Source organism: Cervus canadensis, chromosome 13, assembly GCF_019320065.1.
Source record: "Cervus canadensis isolate Bull #8, Minnesota chromosome 13, ASM1932006v1, whole genome shotgun sequence".
In the NCBI taxonomy this organism is placed as follows: Eukaryota; Metazoa; Chordata; class Mammalia; order Artiodactyla; family Cervidae; genus Cervus; species Cervus canadensis.
Window position 1 is genome coordinate 13,098,008 of NC_057398.1, and position 16,279 is coordinate 13,114,286.

At 36.6% G+C, this 16,279-nt stretch overlaps 1 protein-coding gene across 4 annotated transcripts in view; it reads right to left on the minus strand.

The window, feature by feature from the left end:
- Positions 1–7,484: 7,484 nt before the first annotated feature.
- The window catches only part of HMCN1 (hemicentin 1), a 512,408-nt gene continuing 503,613 nt past the window's right edge, over positions 7,485–16,279 (minus strand). For all 4 annotated transcript variants that reach the window (XM_043486094.1, XM_043486095.1, XM_043486092.1 and 1 more), the window contains 2 exons: positions 10,405–10,531; positions 7,485–8,893 (listed from right to left, as the gene is read on the minus strand). In XM_043486094.1, coding sequence (XP_043342029.1) covers positions 8,527–8,893; positions 10,405–10,531 — 494 coding nt within the window. In that variant the 3' untranslated portion in view covers positions 7,485–8,526. The remainder of the gene's footprint in view (positions 8,894–10,404; positions 10,532–16,279) is intronic.

Sequence of the window (16,279 nt, forward strand, 5' to 3'; positions counted from 1 at the left end):
CTTATGGTCCAACTCTTACATCCATACATGAATACTGGAAGAACCATAGCTTTGACCAGATGGACCTTTGTTGGCAAAGTAATGTCTTTGCTTTTTAATATGCTGTCTAGGTTTGTCATAGCTTTCCTTCCAAGGAGCAAGCATCTTATAATTCTATAGCGCAGTCAGGGTCTGCAGTGATTTTGGAGCCCAAAAAAATAAAATCTGCCACTGTTTCCACTTTTCCCCCTTCTGTTTGCCATGAAGTGATGGGACAGATGCCATGATCTTCAGTTTTTGAATTGAGTTTTAATCCAACTTTTCTCACTCTCCTCTTTCACCCTTATTAAGAGATTCTTTTGCCAACAAAGGTCCATACAGTCAAGGCTATGGTTTTTCCAGTGGTCATGTATGCATGTGAGAGTTGGACTGTGAAGAAAGCTGAGCACCGAAGAATTGATGCTTTTGAACTATGGTGTTGGAGAAGACTCTTGAGAGTCCCTTGGACTGCAAGGAGATCCAACCAGTCTATCCTAAAGGAGATCAGTCCTGGGTGTTCATCGGAAGGACTGATGCCGAAGCTGAAACTCCAATACTTTGGCCACCTCATACGAACAGTTGACTCATTGGAAAAGACCCTGATGCTGAGAGGGATTGGGGGCAGGAGGAGAAGGGGATGACAGGATGAGATGGCTGGATGGCATCACCGACTCTATGGACATGGGTTTGAGTAAACTCTGGGAGTTGGTGATGGACAGGGAGGCCTGGCGTGCTGTGATTCATGGGGTCACAAAGAGTCAGACACGGCTGAGCGACTGAACTGAACTGAAGAGATTCTTTATTTCCTCTTCACTTTCTGCCATTAGGATGGTATCATATGCATATGAAATTTTTTGATTGGGTTGTTATTTTTCATATTGAGCTGCATGAGTTGTTTGTATATTTTGAAGATTAAACCCTTGTCGGTTACATTGTTTGCACTGTGGATTGTCTTTCATTTTGTGTTTCCTTTGGTGTGCAAAAGTTTTTAAGTTTAATTGGGCCCCACTTGTTTATTTTTTAAATTTCCATTACTCTGGGAGATGAATTCGGAAAGTAACTGCTGTGATTTATGTCAGAATATTCTGTCTATGTATTTTATATTTTCCTGTAGGAGTTTTATAGTATCTAATTTCATACTTAGGTCTTTAATCCATTTTAAGTTTACTTTTGTATATAGTGTTAGAAAATATTTTAATTTTATTCTTTTACATGTGACTGTGCAGTATTCCCAGTGTCCCTTATTGAAGAGGCTGTCTCTTCTCCATTATATAGTCTTGCCTTCTTTGTCATAGATTAACTATAGGTGTGTGGATTTATTTCTGGGTTTTCTATCCTGTTGCATTAATCTGTATTTTTTTTCATGCCAGTGGCATACTGTTGGGAGAAGGCAATAGCACCCCATTCCAGTACTCTTGTCTGGAGAATCCCATGGACGGAGGAGCCTGGTAGGCTGCAGTCCATGGGGTCGCTGAGTCAGACGCAATTGAGTGACTTCACTTTGACTTTTCACTTTCATGCATTGGAGAAGGAAATGGCAACCCACTCCAGTGTTCTTGCCTGCAGAAGTCCACGGACAGGGGAGCCTGGTGGGCTGTTGTCTATGGCGTCGCACAGGGTTTGATACGACTGAAGCAAATTAGCAGCAGCAGCAGCATACTGTTGATACAGCTGATGACTGTATCCTTGTAGTATTGTCTAAAGCCAATGAGTGCCTGATTCCTCTAGCTCCAGTTTTCTTTCTCAAGGTTGCTTTGGCAAACTAGTACAGCCACTATGGAAAACAGTGTGGAGATTCCTTAAAAAACTGGAAATAGAACTGCCATATGACCCAGCAATACCACTTCTGGGCATACACACTGAGGAAACCAGATCTGAAAGAGACACGTGCACCCCAGTGTTCATCGCAGCACTGTTTATAATAGCCAGGACATGGAAGCAACCTAGATGCCCATCAGCAGATGAATGGATAAGGAAGCTGTGGTACATATACACCATGGAATATTACTCAGCCGTCAAAAAGAATTCATTTGAACCAGTCCTAATGAGATGGATGAAACTGGAGCCCCTTATACAGAGTGAAGTAAGCCAGAAAGATAAAGAACATTACAGCATACTAACACATATATATGGAATTTAGAAAGATGGTAACGATAACCCTATATGCAAAACAGAAAAAGAGACACAGAAATACAGAACAGACTTTTGAACTCTGTGGGAGAAGGTGAGGGTGGGATGTTTCAAAAGAACAGCATGTATACTATCTATGGTGAAACAGATCACCAGCCCAGGTGGGATGCATGAGACAAGTGCTCGGGCCTGGTACACTGGGAAGACCCAGAGGAATCGGGTGGAGAGGGAGGTGGGAGGGGGGATCGGGATGGGGAATAAGTGTAAATCTATGGCTGATTCATGACAATGTATGACAAAACCCACTGAAATGTTGTGAAGTAATTAGCCTCCAACTAATAAAAAAATTAAAAAAAAAAAAAAAGATTAAAAAAAAAAAAAAAGGTTGCTTTGGCTGTTTGGGCTCTTTTGTGTTTCAATGCAAATTTTAGAATCTTTTTTTCTAGTTCTGTGAAAAATGCAATTGGTAGTTTGATAAGGGTTGCAGTGAATTTGTAGATTGCCTTGAATAGATGGCCTTGTCCTTTTGACAACATGATTGTTCCAATCCAAGAACACAGTGTATCCTTCTATTTCTTTGTGTTATCTTTTGTTTTCTTTCATCAGCATCTTGCAGTTTTCAGAGTACAGGTCTTTTGCCCCTTTAGATAGGTTTATTTCTAGATGTTTTATTCTCTTTGATGTAATGGTAAATAAGAATGTTTCCTTAATTTTGCTTTTGAACTTTTGTTGTTAGTGTGTAGAAATGTAACAGATTTCTGTGTACTAATTTTTTATCTTACAACTTTACCAAATTCATTGAGTTCTATCATTATAGTTTTCTGGTAGTGTCTTTATGATATTCAATGTACAGTATCATGTCATCTGCAAACAGTGACAGCTTTTCTTTTCCAGTTTGAATTTATTTCTTTGACTTCCAAAAGTATGTTGAATAAAAGTGGTGAGAGTAAACATTCTTGTCTTGTTCCTAATTTTAAGATAAAATGTTTTCAGTTTTTCAGCATTGAATATGATGTTAGCTGTGGGTTTGCCATATAAGGCCTTCATGTTGAAGTAGGTTCCCTATATGCCCACTTTCTGGAAAGTGTTTTGTTTTTTTTTTAAACCATAAATGGATGTTGAATTTGTGAACTTTTTCTGCATCTATTGAGATTATCATATAGCTTTTATTCAATGTATTGATGAGGTATACCACACTGATTTGTGGGTATTAAAATAATTGCATCCCTGGGATAAATCCCACTTGTTCATGGTGTATGACACCTTTGCACTGGATTCGGTTTGCTAGTATTATGTCGAGAATTTTTGTGTCTATGTTCAACTTGAGGTTGACCTGTAATTTTTCTTTTTTTTGTGGTACCTTTGGTTATGGTATCAGGGTAATGGTGGCCCCACAGAAAGGGTCTGGAAGTGTTCTTTCCTCTGCATTTCTTGGGATACCTTCACAAGGATAGGTGTTAACTCTACTCTAAATGTTTGATAGAATTCATCAGGGAAGCCATCTGGTTCCGTACTTTTGTTTGTTGGGAACTTTTAATCACAGATTCAATTTCAGTACTTGTAACTGATCTGTTCAAAGTTTCTATTTCTTTCTGGTTCAGTCTTGGGAGGTTGTACTTTTCTAAGAAATTGTCTATTTCTTCTAAGTTGTCCATTTTATTGGCATATAGTTACCTGTAGTAGCCTCTTATCCTTTATATTTCTGTGATGTCCATTCTAAGTTTTTTCATTTCTGATTTTACTGATTTGGACCCTCTTTTTTTTCTTGATGAGTGTGGCTAAAGGTTTATCAATTTTAGATTTTCAAAGAATGTTTTTAGTTTCACTGATCTTTTCTATTGTTGTCTTAGTTTCTACTTATTTCTGCTCTGATCTTTATGATTTCTTTCTAACTCTGGATTTTGTTTGCTCTTTTTCTAGTTGCTTCTGGTGTAAGGTTAGATTTGTGATATTTTTTTCTTGTTTCCTCAGGTAAGGTTGTATTGCTATAAACTTCCCTGTTAAACTGCTTTCACCTGTGCCACAGGTTTTGGATCATTGTTTTTTTGTTTTCATTTGTCTCTAGATATTTTTTTATTTTCTCTTTGGTTTCTTCAGTGATCTATTGTTTGTTCAGTAGCACACTGTTTATCCTCCATATGTTTATGTTTTTTGTAGTATTTTTCCTTATGGTTGATGTCTAATCTCATAGTATTGTCAGATCGAACCTGGGTCTCTCGCACTGCAGGCAGACTCTTGACTGTCTGAGCCACGAGGGAAGTCCTGATAAGATTTTATTTTAAATGTGCTCAGGCTTGCTTTGTTGTTCAGCATGTGATCAATCCTGGAGAATGTTACATGTGCATCTGAAAAGAATATGTATTCTGCTGCTTTTGGATGGAATGTTCTATAAATGTCAATTAAGTCCATCTGATAATGTAATGGCCTGTGTTTCCTTCTTGATTTTCTGTCTGGATGATCTGTCCAGTGATGTGAGTAGGATGTTGAAGTCAATGTGGTTTAATTTACAAAGAAGCTCAATGGTCAGGATCATGTGCTAGGATTGTTTACTAAAGTAGGCTATAAACTGTCCTTTCTAAGGGCTGTAATCGAGCAGATATCTTGACTATATTAAACCAGTATTCTCCAAAAGTCCAGGGATCTATTGCAATATATTGGAGGAAAATGTTTGTGATTAAATATCTTGTGTTAGGTGTTCGTTGCTCAGTTATGTTCTTGTCTTTACAACCCTATGAACTGTAGGCTCCTCTGTAGACCACCAGGCTCCTCTGTCCATGGAATTCTCCAGGCAACAATACTGGAGTTGGTTGCCATTCCCTTCTCCAGGGGATCTTCCTGATCCAGGGGTTGAACCTGGGCCTCCTGCATTACAAGTGGATTCTTTACTCTCTGAGCCATCAGGGAAGACCACAATATATATATTACAATATATTGAGGGAAAATGTTTGTGATTCAATATCTTGGTAACAGTTCAAACTTGAGCAAATTTTATTTACTACTGAATTTCTAAGATTATTTTCTAAGATTGTAAGTATCAGTAATCATAGTAAATACTTAATGGAAGGACATGTTATATAGTGTTTCACAAACTTGTTTGATATTTGGACTTAATGTCATTGTTGTTCAGTCACTTAGTTAACTGAGTCCAACTCTTTGGACCCCATGGACTGAGCACGCCAGGCTTCCCTGTCCTTCACCATCTGCCAGAGCTTGCTCAAACTCATGTCCTTCAAGTTGGTGATGCCATCCAACCATCTCATCCTCTGTCATCCTCTTCCGCTTGTGCCTTCAACTCTTCCCAGCATCAAGGTCTTATCCAATGAGTTGGCTGTTTACATCAGATGGCCAAAGTATTGGAGCTTCAGCATCAGTCTTTCCAACGAATATTCAGGATTGATTTCCTTTAGGATTGACTGGTTTGATTTCCTTGCAATACAAGGAACTTGCAAGAGTCTTCTCCAGCACCACAGTTCAAAAGCATCAATTCTTTGGCACTCAGCCTTCTTTATGGTCCAACTCTCACATCCATACATGACTACTGGAAAAATGTAGCTCCGGCTATATGGACATTTGTTGGCAAAGTAATGTCTCTGCTTTTTAATATGCTGTCTAGGTTTGTCATAGCTTTTCTTCCAAGAAGCAAGAATCTTTTAATTTTATGGTTGCAGTCACCATCTGCAGAGACTTTGGAGCTCAAGAAAATAAAGTCTGTTGCTGTTTCCATTGTTTCCCTGTCTATTTGTTATGAAGTGATGGGACTGGATGCTGTGATCTTAGTTTTTTGAATGTTGAGGTTTAAGCCAGCTTCTTCACTCTCCTCTTTCACTTTCATCAAGAGGCCCTTCAGTTCCTCTTCACTTTCTCCCATTAGGGTGGTGTCATCTGCGTATCTGAGGTTGTTGATATTTCTCCTGGCAATCTTCATTCCAGCTTGTGTTTCATCCAGCCCAGCATTTCTCAGGATGTAGTGTGCATATAGGAGAAGACAATGGCAACCCACTCCAGTACTCTTGCCTGGAAAATCCCATGGATGGAGGAGCCTGGTAGGCTGCAATCTATGGGGTTGCGAAGAGTCGGACATGACTGAGCAACTTCACTTTCACTTTTCACTTTCATGCATTGGAGAAGGAAACGGCGACCCACTCCAGTGTTCTTGCCTGGAGAATCCCAGGGATGGCGAAGCCTGGTGGGCTGCCGTCTGTGGGGTTGCACAGAGTTGGACACGACTGAAGTGACTTAGCAGCAGCAGCAGTGTGCATAAAAGTTCCAGTAGCAGGGTGACATTTTACAGCTTTGACGTAGTCCTTTCCCAATATGTGGAACCAGTCCATTGTTCCATGTCCACTTTTAACTGTTGCTTCTTGACCTGCATACAGGTTTCTCAGGAGTCAGGTAAGGTGGTCTGATATTCCCATCTCTCAAGAATTTTCCATAGTTTGCTGTGCTCCACACAGTCAAAGGCTTTAGCGTAGTCAATGAAGCAGATGTTTTTTTGGAATTCTCTTGCTTTTTGTGTGGTCCAGTGGATACTGGCAATTTGATCTGATTCCTGTGCCTTTTCTAAATCCAGCTTGGACAGCTGGAAGTTCTTGGTTCATGTACTGTTGAAGTCTAGCTTGGAGAAGTTTGAGCATTACTTTGCTAGTATGTAAGATAAGTGCAATTATGCAGTAGTTTGAACATTCTTTGGCATTGATCTTCTTTGAGGCTGGAATGAAAACTGACCTTTTCTAGTCCTGTGGCCCCTGCTAAGTTAAGTATTTGCTTAATATCATAGTAAATACTTAGTAGGAGGACATGTTATATAGTGTTTCACAAACTTGTTTGATACTGGAACTCAGTTGACTCAAAATACCTTAACTGGGCTATTGTTCTATAGAATTTTTTTGGCAAACACTGATTTAGATAACCACCTGTCTGACTGCCTGGCTGTGGACTAGATGATTTTTCCAGGTTTCTTTGAATAATGTGATCTAGGTAAAAATTCTTCAATCACAGGCCATGATTAGGCCTTTGTTAGTTTATTAGCTATCACAGGTAGATGAAACCACTTGATGCAATATAAAACTGTTTAAGTAAGAAAACTGTCATGAAATGGAGACATCATTTAACTTGGAGTTATGAGATGTAGAAGGTATGCCATTTTTGCCATTAATTAGCTGTGTTATCTTAAGGAAGTTACATAGGTTATCTGAATCCCAGGATGTGGACATATAAAATGTGAATAATACTATTTCAAGAGTTGTGAAGATTAAATCATGATATGTATGACACATACATGTATGTATGTCTATAAATTTTAATACTTATTTTGGGTATAAGAAATCAAATTTAGGTTTTAAAAAAAGTTAAGATGTGAAAATTTTATTTAGGCAGGTTTTACTGGAACAATTTTTTTATAAAATAACTTTAAAAGAGTCCATCAAGATATTATAAAGAAAATACACACTAAGGTAATATATATACACTTCATAAAAATACAATACATCTCGGCAGTTGCTTCCAGAGTCTGTTACCACAATGTACAGTGTATTGACGTTTAACATTATGCTAATTTGAACATACAAGATTTTCAAGAAAAACAAAACTATCCCATTGATGTTTCAAAAAATTGTTTCCAATTGACAGGAAAATTTAAAAAATGCTAAAATGTAAAATTTATGGTGCTAACTGAATGGAAAGCCATGTCAAAAATGTTGGAGCAAAGATCCATGCCATAATCACTGAGGACAAATATATTTTTTTCTATTATTATAACTGGTTCAGCTGGTTCCACAAAATTACTGAAAATAATATCCTTATTTTGGATGCTCAGTCAAGGTGAACATCATTTGGTATTAAAAAGCTTTCTAGAAGCTGTACTATACTTCCATAATGAGTGGTATTTCTTTCCTTTTTAAAGTGAAAATAAGTATGTAAGTCCTATTATTAATATAAAGTATTAATACTTAAAAGTATCTTCATAAGTTACTTAGTAAGCTTTGATCAAAACACACAGCAACTAGCTTTATTATTCTCAAAATGGTTAAATGCTCAAATTCACTTGGCTTTGAATTTTTTTTTTCTTTTTTACAAAATTATCTTAGCTACTACGTTACTATAAAACATGGCTGATGGGTCCTGTTAAATGTTCAGAATAATCCTTGCAAAGGAACTGCTCCAGTGTAATAAATAAAGAAAATACTACGAGACTTTTCTAGACCTTACCAAAAGATATGACCATGGTGGGATCATGAAAATACCTCAGCTGTACCAAGGAAGGCACACAAAAGAGAGAACAGCACCATTTTCAAGTTGCCAAGACTGCAGCTGTTCAGGGAACTCAATTCCCACGGTAAATGTGGCTTAATTATGTGGATTTACGCTTTGGAGAGCTGCTTAGTATGGATAGGCAGACACAGCTATATACACTATGAATGTGGTCTGATATTCAATGGTCCCATTGGCACTATAGGATAAGGCTCGGACCCTCATGCGGTAGGTCTCTGGTTCTCGTAGTGGTCGTATTGTGTACACCACTCCTTTCAGGTTTTCATCCCTTAAGGCAAAGGGAACAGTCTGTTCCTCATCTATCATGAGGAAAGTTGTCCTGGGATGCATCACTCCATCTTGAGTGTACGCAACCAGCCGGATCAAATCTTGATTGGCAGCTATTCCAAATGGGAGGGAGACAAGTTTGTATTCCAAGGCATAAGGACTCAAGGCACATTCCAAATCATTGGGTGGACAGTTCTTGAGGCAGAACCTAAGGACAATAATCACATGAAATATATAAAGTTATCTTGGCTTGGAAGCAGGAGAAGGCATGATGCAGGTGATCATGATCCATGATAATTTTGGGGCATTAAAGGCAGGAGACAGTCTGACTGCAAAATACTAAGGCTCACCCTATGGTCTGTGTTATTAACTGAAACCAGATGCCGATGAGAGTGTGCTGGTCTAGAGTCATATATTTCTCTCTCAGCTCCATTAAAATCAGAAGCTTTTGAACCACCGAAAAAAGTACCACAGAACATCTTTAAAATGAAAGTCAGTTTTGGAAAGAGAAACATCTGCATATATATTGGAAACAAGGACTTCTTCAAGAGAGGACTATAAATGACTTTAAAATTTTAACATCTACCTGAAGACTATTTGAAAGCAGAAATAGAATATATTGATAGTGGTTTATTTTTCTAAAAGTAATAAAACATCAATTATGACTCCAAAAAAAAAAAAAAAACACAGAACTTTCTTTTTGGTATTTGCTTTCCACATCATTTTAGATTTAAAATAGTACATTTTCTTTTTCCAGAGCCCACAGTAGTTGTTTATGAGTCGTCATGACTTTGAAATTGTGTGCTGGAAATCACTGGTAATAGTAAAACAAAAAAATGCACAAAGGACATTGTTCTGAAGATACAGATTCTTCACTCCTAGTATTTCTAAAAGTCTGATAAGTCTGTATTTTTTAATCTTCCCCCTTCCCTACCCCCTCAGACAGATTACAAATAGGTTTTGAATGAATCCTGGGCAGCACACACTTGACCATGTTACAGTAACATGGGAGTCACCACTGAGAGGAAAACAAAGTGAGATCCAACCAGCGTTTGGTTTCGGAACTACCTCCTTATTAGTGGAGCCTATTCATGATGGCCATTATCTCATTTTCCAAGCACCCCACCAACTTGGTGCCTAAACAGAATGCAACATTTCTGTAAGGGGAGGGAGAAAACAAAGCAGTTTATTCAAAACCCAGAAAAGACAGTGTTTCAGACAGCAGAATATGTAAACAAGATGAGATGTGAATGAACAGACTACTGACTCATCCTTGGTCTCCTCCACAGTCCCATGGAGTCATGATGACTCATCACTGTAACAACTGAGGTACTTCTTAGAGCGAATGCTCTAAAAGCAAAGAGCCCTGAAAACCCTGAGGCAACACCAAGAGAAAAGAGACAAAGATAGGTAGGCTCTATCATCCTATAAAATGCTCCCTGCTGAGGAAGGATTCTAGATGTTGCCTGGTGCATTACACACTGAACAGACTTGTTCCAGGAAACTCTGGCAGCTCAAATCTGGCAATCGCTGCTGCAGGATGAATTCATTTTTTTTGCCCACTCTCTGAAGAAGGAACACACTGTAAACCCCTAGCCCCTGAGGGATTATTGACTTCCTGTGAGTGAGAAACATGACCGCAGACAGGGCTTGTTGGTCAAGGAGAGAGAGGAAGAAGGATTTTCAAAAGCATGCCTGGGAAGAGAAGGCAAGACATACCCTGACACAGGATCCCGTTGGTAGTCAGGTGGACAGGGTGTCTCAATGCAACGGTAGCTTCCTCTCATGTTGAAGCACATGCGATTTGGCCCACAGCGCACATTCTGTTCCAGACACTCATCAATATCTACAACAGCACAAGGAACACATAGCATCAGCAAGTTGGGTCAGAAGAGGCCATCAGGGCAGGGCCATCAGGGCAGGCATTGTGCATGTTTGCCTGGAATATTGAGGGTTAGCTTTCTCTTCCCCAAGAATGAACTTGGTAGCTGCACCTAAGCTTCTTCACCCACCAGGTGGGGATCTTGATTCTTGGATGTGCTGTTTCCCAGACTGATTGATCTGAGGTTTTTTTTTTAAAAAAAAAAAAAAAAGTGAGACGACATTGAAAAATAAGAGCTATGAAAGTAGAAGGGAAGCTATGAAGAAAAAAAAATTTTTTTTTACACTTGGGAAATAGAATGCATTTGAGTTTTGTAAAGCCAATAATACTTTAAATTCACTAAAAACAAGCTAAAAATTTAAAAGACATGTGCACCTCTCTTGGAGTGAAAAATCTCTTTAAAACATTAATGATCCTTGATCTTTCCCTAATATTTTGTAAGGTCAAATTACTGGCTGGGAGGTTGAGTAGTAGAAATTTAAAGAAGTTATACATTCAAGGAAGACTTGTGGAGACATACAGAATATAGGAAAAAAAAACAAAAAACAAAACAGGATCAAATGGATGACCCAAGAACCATAATTCAAGTTTGATCGAATCCAAACTATGTAAAGTCCATCCTCAGTTGTTACAGGTAGGGTACTCTCCCTAGGATATTGGGGAAGTATGCAAATGAAATGCTCTTTATTTTGTTTTCTACACAAAGTTTTTGTTTTGTTTTTTTTAACACATTTAAATCACTAAAATTAAAAAGCATCAAGATAAAGCCAAAAGAAACGTTTTTTTGAGTTCCCTGAAAATGAGTGTTTTTAAGCCATGATTTTAAACTTCAGGTCCATATTTAAGCATTAGGGGATCTGCGAATGAAACCATTTATGTATGTTGAATATGTAGGTATGTGTGTGCGAGTTAGCAAGAGAGTTGAAACAAGACTCAGATTGACTGACTTTTCTGGATAAAAGGGCCTGTAGAGTTCAACATAATTTAAGGCATGTTGAGACCCCAAGTTAATCATATTTTACAGCAATAGTTTCAAACTGTGGTATCTGTATTCCCCTGGTAGTACATGAAAACTCCCAGCAGTTATGACAGCAGGCAACTATTTCAGGGAATTAATTTCCAGGCAAATTAAAAAATTTTTTTCTTATTGAAGTATAGTTGATTTATAATGCTGTGTTAATCCAATGTACAGCAAAGTGATTCAATTATTTATATATGTGTGTGTGTGTATATATATATATATATATACTTTTTCAGATTATTTTCTCTTAGTTTATTACAAAATATTGGGTATAGTTCCCTGTGCTATATAGTAGATCCTTGTTGGTTATCTATGTTATATATAGTAGTGTGTATGTCAGTCCTAATTTTTCAATTTATCCCTCCCTCCAACTCCCTTTTCCCTTTGGTAATCATAAGTTGGTTTGCTTTCTGTGGGTCTATTTCTGTTTTGTGTGAAAGTTTATTTGTATCTTTTTTTATTTTAGATTCCACATTTAAGTGATAGCACATGTTACTTTATCTTTCTCTGACTTCTCTTAGTATGGTAATCTCTAGATCCATCCATGTTGCTGAGAATGACATTATTTTATCCTTTTTTATTCTTTTTATGACTAATATTTCATTGTATATATATGCCACATCATCCATTCATCTGTCAATAAACATTTAGGTTGCTTCCATGTCTTGGCTGTTGTAAATAGCACTGCAATGAACACTGGGGTGAATGTGTATTTTCAAATATGGTTTTCTCTAGATATATGCCCAGAAGTAAAGCTGCAGGAGCAAAAAAAGCAGGATAGCTCTACTTTTAGCTTTTCAAGGAGCCTGCATGTTGTTCTCCATAGTGGCTATAACAGTTTACATTCCCACCAACAATGCAGGAGGGCTTCTTATTCTCCACACCCTCTCCAGCATTTATTATTTGTAGACTTTTGGATAATGGCCATTCTGAGTGGTGTGAAATGATACCTCATTGTAATTTTGATTTGCATTTTTCTAATGATTAATGATATTGAGCATCTTTTCATGTGCCTGTTGGCCACCTGTATATCTTCTTTGCAAAAATGTTTATTTAGATCTTCTGCCCATTTTTTGGAAAATGAGCTGTTTATATATTTTGGAGATTAATCCCTTGTCAGCGATTTTTTTCCATTCTGTAAGTAGTCTTTTACATTTTGTTTATGATTTCCTTTGCTGTGCAAAAGTTTCTAAGTTTATTTAGGTCTCATTTTTAAAGATTTTCTTTTTAGTTTAAATTTTTATTTTCATTACTCAGGAGATAGATCCAAAAAGATATTGCTGCTATTTATGTATCCTGCCTATGTCTTCCCCCAAAACTTTTATGATATCTGGTTTTACATTTAGGTTATAATCCATTTTGAGTTTATTGTTTTGGTGTTAGAGGACGTTCTGAATTCACTCTTTTACATGCGCTTCTTTAGTTTTCCCAACACCATTTATTGAAGAAACTGTATTTTTGCTATTGTATATTCTTGCCTCCTTTGTTGTAGATTAATTGACCATAGGTGTGTTGGTTTGTTTCTGAGCTTTCACTCCTGTTCCATTGATCAGTATTTCTGTTTTTGTGCCAGTACCCTGTTATTTTAATGACTACTGCTTTGAGTATAGTCTGAAGTCAGGGAGCCAGTTTCCTCCAGCTTTGTTTTACTTTCTCAAGATTTCTTTGGATATTTGGGGTCTTTTGTGCTTCCATACAAATTTTAAAATTTGTTATTCTGTGAAAAATGCCATTGGTAATTTGATAGCAATTGCACTGAATATGTAGATTGTCTTGGATGGTATACTCATTTTGACAATATTGATTGTTACAATCCAAGAATATTGTATATCCTTCTTTGTGTTATCTTTGATTTCTTTCATCAGCATCTCATAGTTTTTAGAATACAGGTCTTTTGCCTCCTTAGGTAGATTTATTCCAAGGTATTTTATTCTTTTTGATGCAGTGGTAACTGTTAGTGTATAGAAAAATAAAGTATTTCAGTGTATTAACTGTGTCCAGCAATTGTACTGAAATTATTGAGCTCTAGTAATTTTCTGGTAGCATCTTTAGAATTTTCTATGTATAGTATCATGTCATCTGCAAACAGTGACAGTTTTATTACTCCTTTTCCAATTTGGATTCCTTTCATTTCTCTTTTCTTCTCTAACATGTCTAGGACTTCCATAATTCTGTTGAGTAAAAGTGCCAAGTGGATATTCTTCACCCTTGGTCTTGTTTGTGAACTTAGAGGAAATACTTTCAACTTTTCACCATTGAGTTGGATGTTAGCTGTGAGTAGGGGTTGTCAAAATGGCTTTATGATGTTGAGGTAAGTTCCCCCTATGCCTACTTTTTGGAGAACTTTTTATCATAAATGGGTATTGAATTTTATCAAAAGCTTTTTCTGCATCTATTGCAATAATCATATAGTTTTTAATTCAATTTGTGACTGTGGTGTATCACACTGATTTGTGGATACTGAAAAATCTTGCATCCCTGGAATTTTAATCATGGTGTATGATCCTTTTAATGTAATGTTGGATTCAGTTTGCTAGTAGTTTGTTTAATATTTTTGCATCTATGTTAATCAGTGACATCTGTATGTAATTTTTCTTTTTTGTGGTATCTTTGGTTTTGGTATCAGAGTGATGGTGGCCTCATTGAATGAGTTTGGAAGTATTCCTTCCTCTGCAAGTTTTTGGAATAGTTTCAAAAGATTTAGGTGTTAACTCTTCTATGAATGCTTTATAGAATTTGTGAAGTCATCTGATATGGTGTCTTTTAGGGGAGTTTTTAAAATCACAGATTCAATTTTAGTATTTAAAATTGGTCTGTTCATGTTTCTTTTTCTTCATTTTTCACTCTTGGGAGATTGTACCTTTCTAAGAATTTGCATATTTCTTGTAGGTTGTCGATTTTATTGACAAATAGTTGCTTTTAGTATGGGCCTTTGTATTTCTGTGGTGTTGACTGTAACTTCTTTCTTATTCATGATTTTATTGATTTGGGCTGTCTCCCTGTTTTTCTGGATGAGTCTGGCTAAAGGTTTATCAATTTTGTTTATCTTTACAAAAAATCAGCTTTTATTTTTATTTATTGCTTTTAATATTTTGACATTTTTATTTTTAAAAATTTTATTGTATACTTGACTTGCAATGTTCTGTTCAGGTGTATAGCAAAGTGATTTAGTTATACATATACATACATACATTCTTTTTTGAAGAACCACCTTTTAGTTTCGCTGATCTTTACTATTGTTTTTCTTCCTCTGTATTTCATTTATTTCTGATCTTTATGCTTTCTTTCCTTTTAATTAACTTTGGGTTTTGTTTTGTTCTTTCTCTAGTTGCTTTAGGTGTAAAGTTAGGTAGTTTCAGATTTTTCTTGTTTCCTGAGCTAAGCTTGTATAGCTATTAACTTTTTTCTTAGAACTGCTTTTGCTGCGTTCCATGTTTTGGATCATCATGTTTCTGTTTTCATTTATCTCTAGGTATTTTTTTTATTTCCTCTTCGATTTCTTCAGTGATCCATTTGTTATTTAGTAGCACAATGTTAAGCCTCCATGTGTTTCTGTTTTTTGCAGTTCTTTCTTGTAGCTGATGTCTAATTTCATAGTGCTGTGGTCAGAAAAGATGCTTGATAAGATTTCAATTTTCTTAAATTTATTGAGGCTTGCTTTGTGGCCAAGTACATACTTCGATTGTACTTGTACAAGTACCACATGTCAATCCTGGACAATGTTCCATGTGCACTTGAAAGGAATCTGTATTCTGTTGCTTTCGGATGGAATGCTCTATATATACCAATTAAGTTCATCTGGACTAATGTGTCTTTTAAGGGGTCTGTTTTCTTATTGATTTTCTGCCTGGATCATCTGTCCATTGAGGTAAGTGGGGTGAGTGTTAAAAGTGCCCACCCTAAATATTGTGTTACTATTAATTTCTCCTTTTATGTCTGTTAACTGCCTTGAATATGAGATTTTGATATAGCAGTCTAGGTATACACACAATTGTTTTAAGTTGCTAATTTCTTAATTTCAAGTGCACTTCAAGTATCCTGAATTTTTACTCTCCTCCTCTCATGATTACTGGTTTCAATCTCATATTTAAATGTGGATGATTTCCTACATTGTGTTCCTATGTGTCCCATTGTGTATCCTATGGGTGCATGTATATTTACAATTGCTCTCTCTTCTTCTTGGATTCATTCTTTGATCATTTATGTAGTATACTTCTTTGTCTCTTGTAGAAGTCTTTATTTTAAAGTCTATTTTGTCTGACATGACTGTTGCTACTCCAGCTTTCTTTTGGTTTCTATATACACGGAATCTCTCAAACCATTCCCTTACTTTGTCTTCACGCTTCTAGATCTGAAATGGGTCTCTTTTAGGCAGCATATATATGGGTCTTGTTTTTGTACCCATTCATTCATTTGTATCTATGTCTTTTGGTTCAAGCATTTAATCCATTTACATTTAAGATAGTTATATATGTATGTTTTTATTGCCATTTTGTTAATTCTTTTGGGTTTGCCTTTGAAGGTATTTTTTCCCCCTCTTGTTCTCTTGTGATTTGATGACTATGTTCAGTGTTTGGATTCCTTTTTCTTTTTTGTATGTACTTATTACAGAGTTGATTTGCAGTTGCCTTGAGGTTTTGATCAGTCTAGGTATACACACAATTGTTTTAAGTTGCTGATTTCTTAATTTC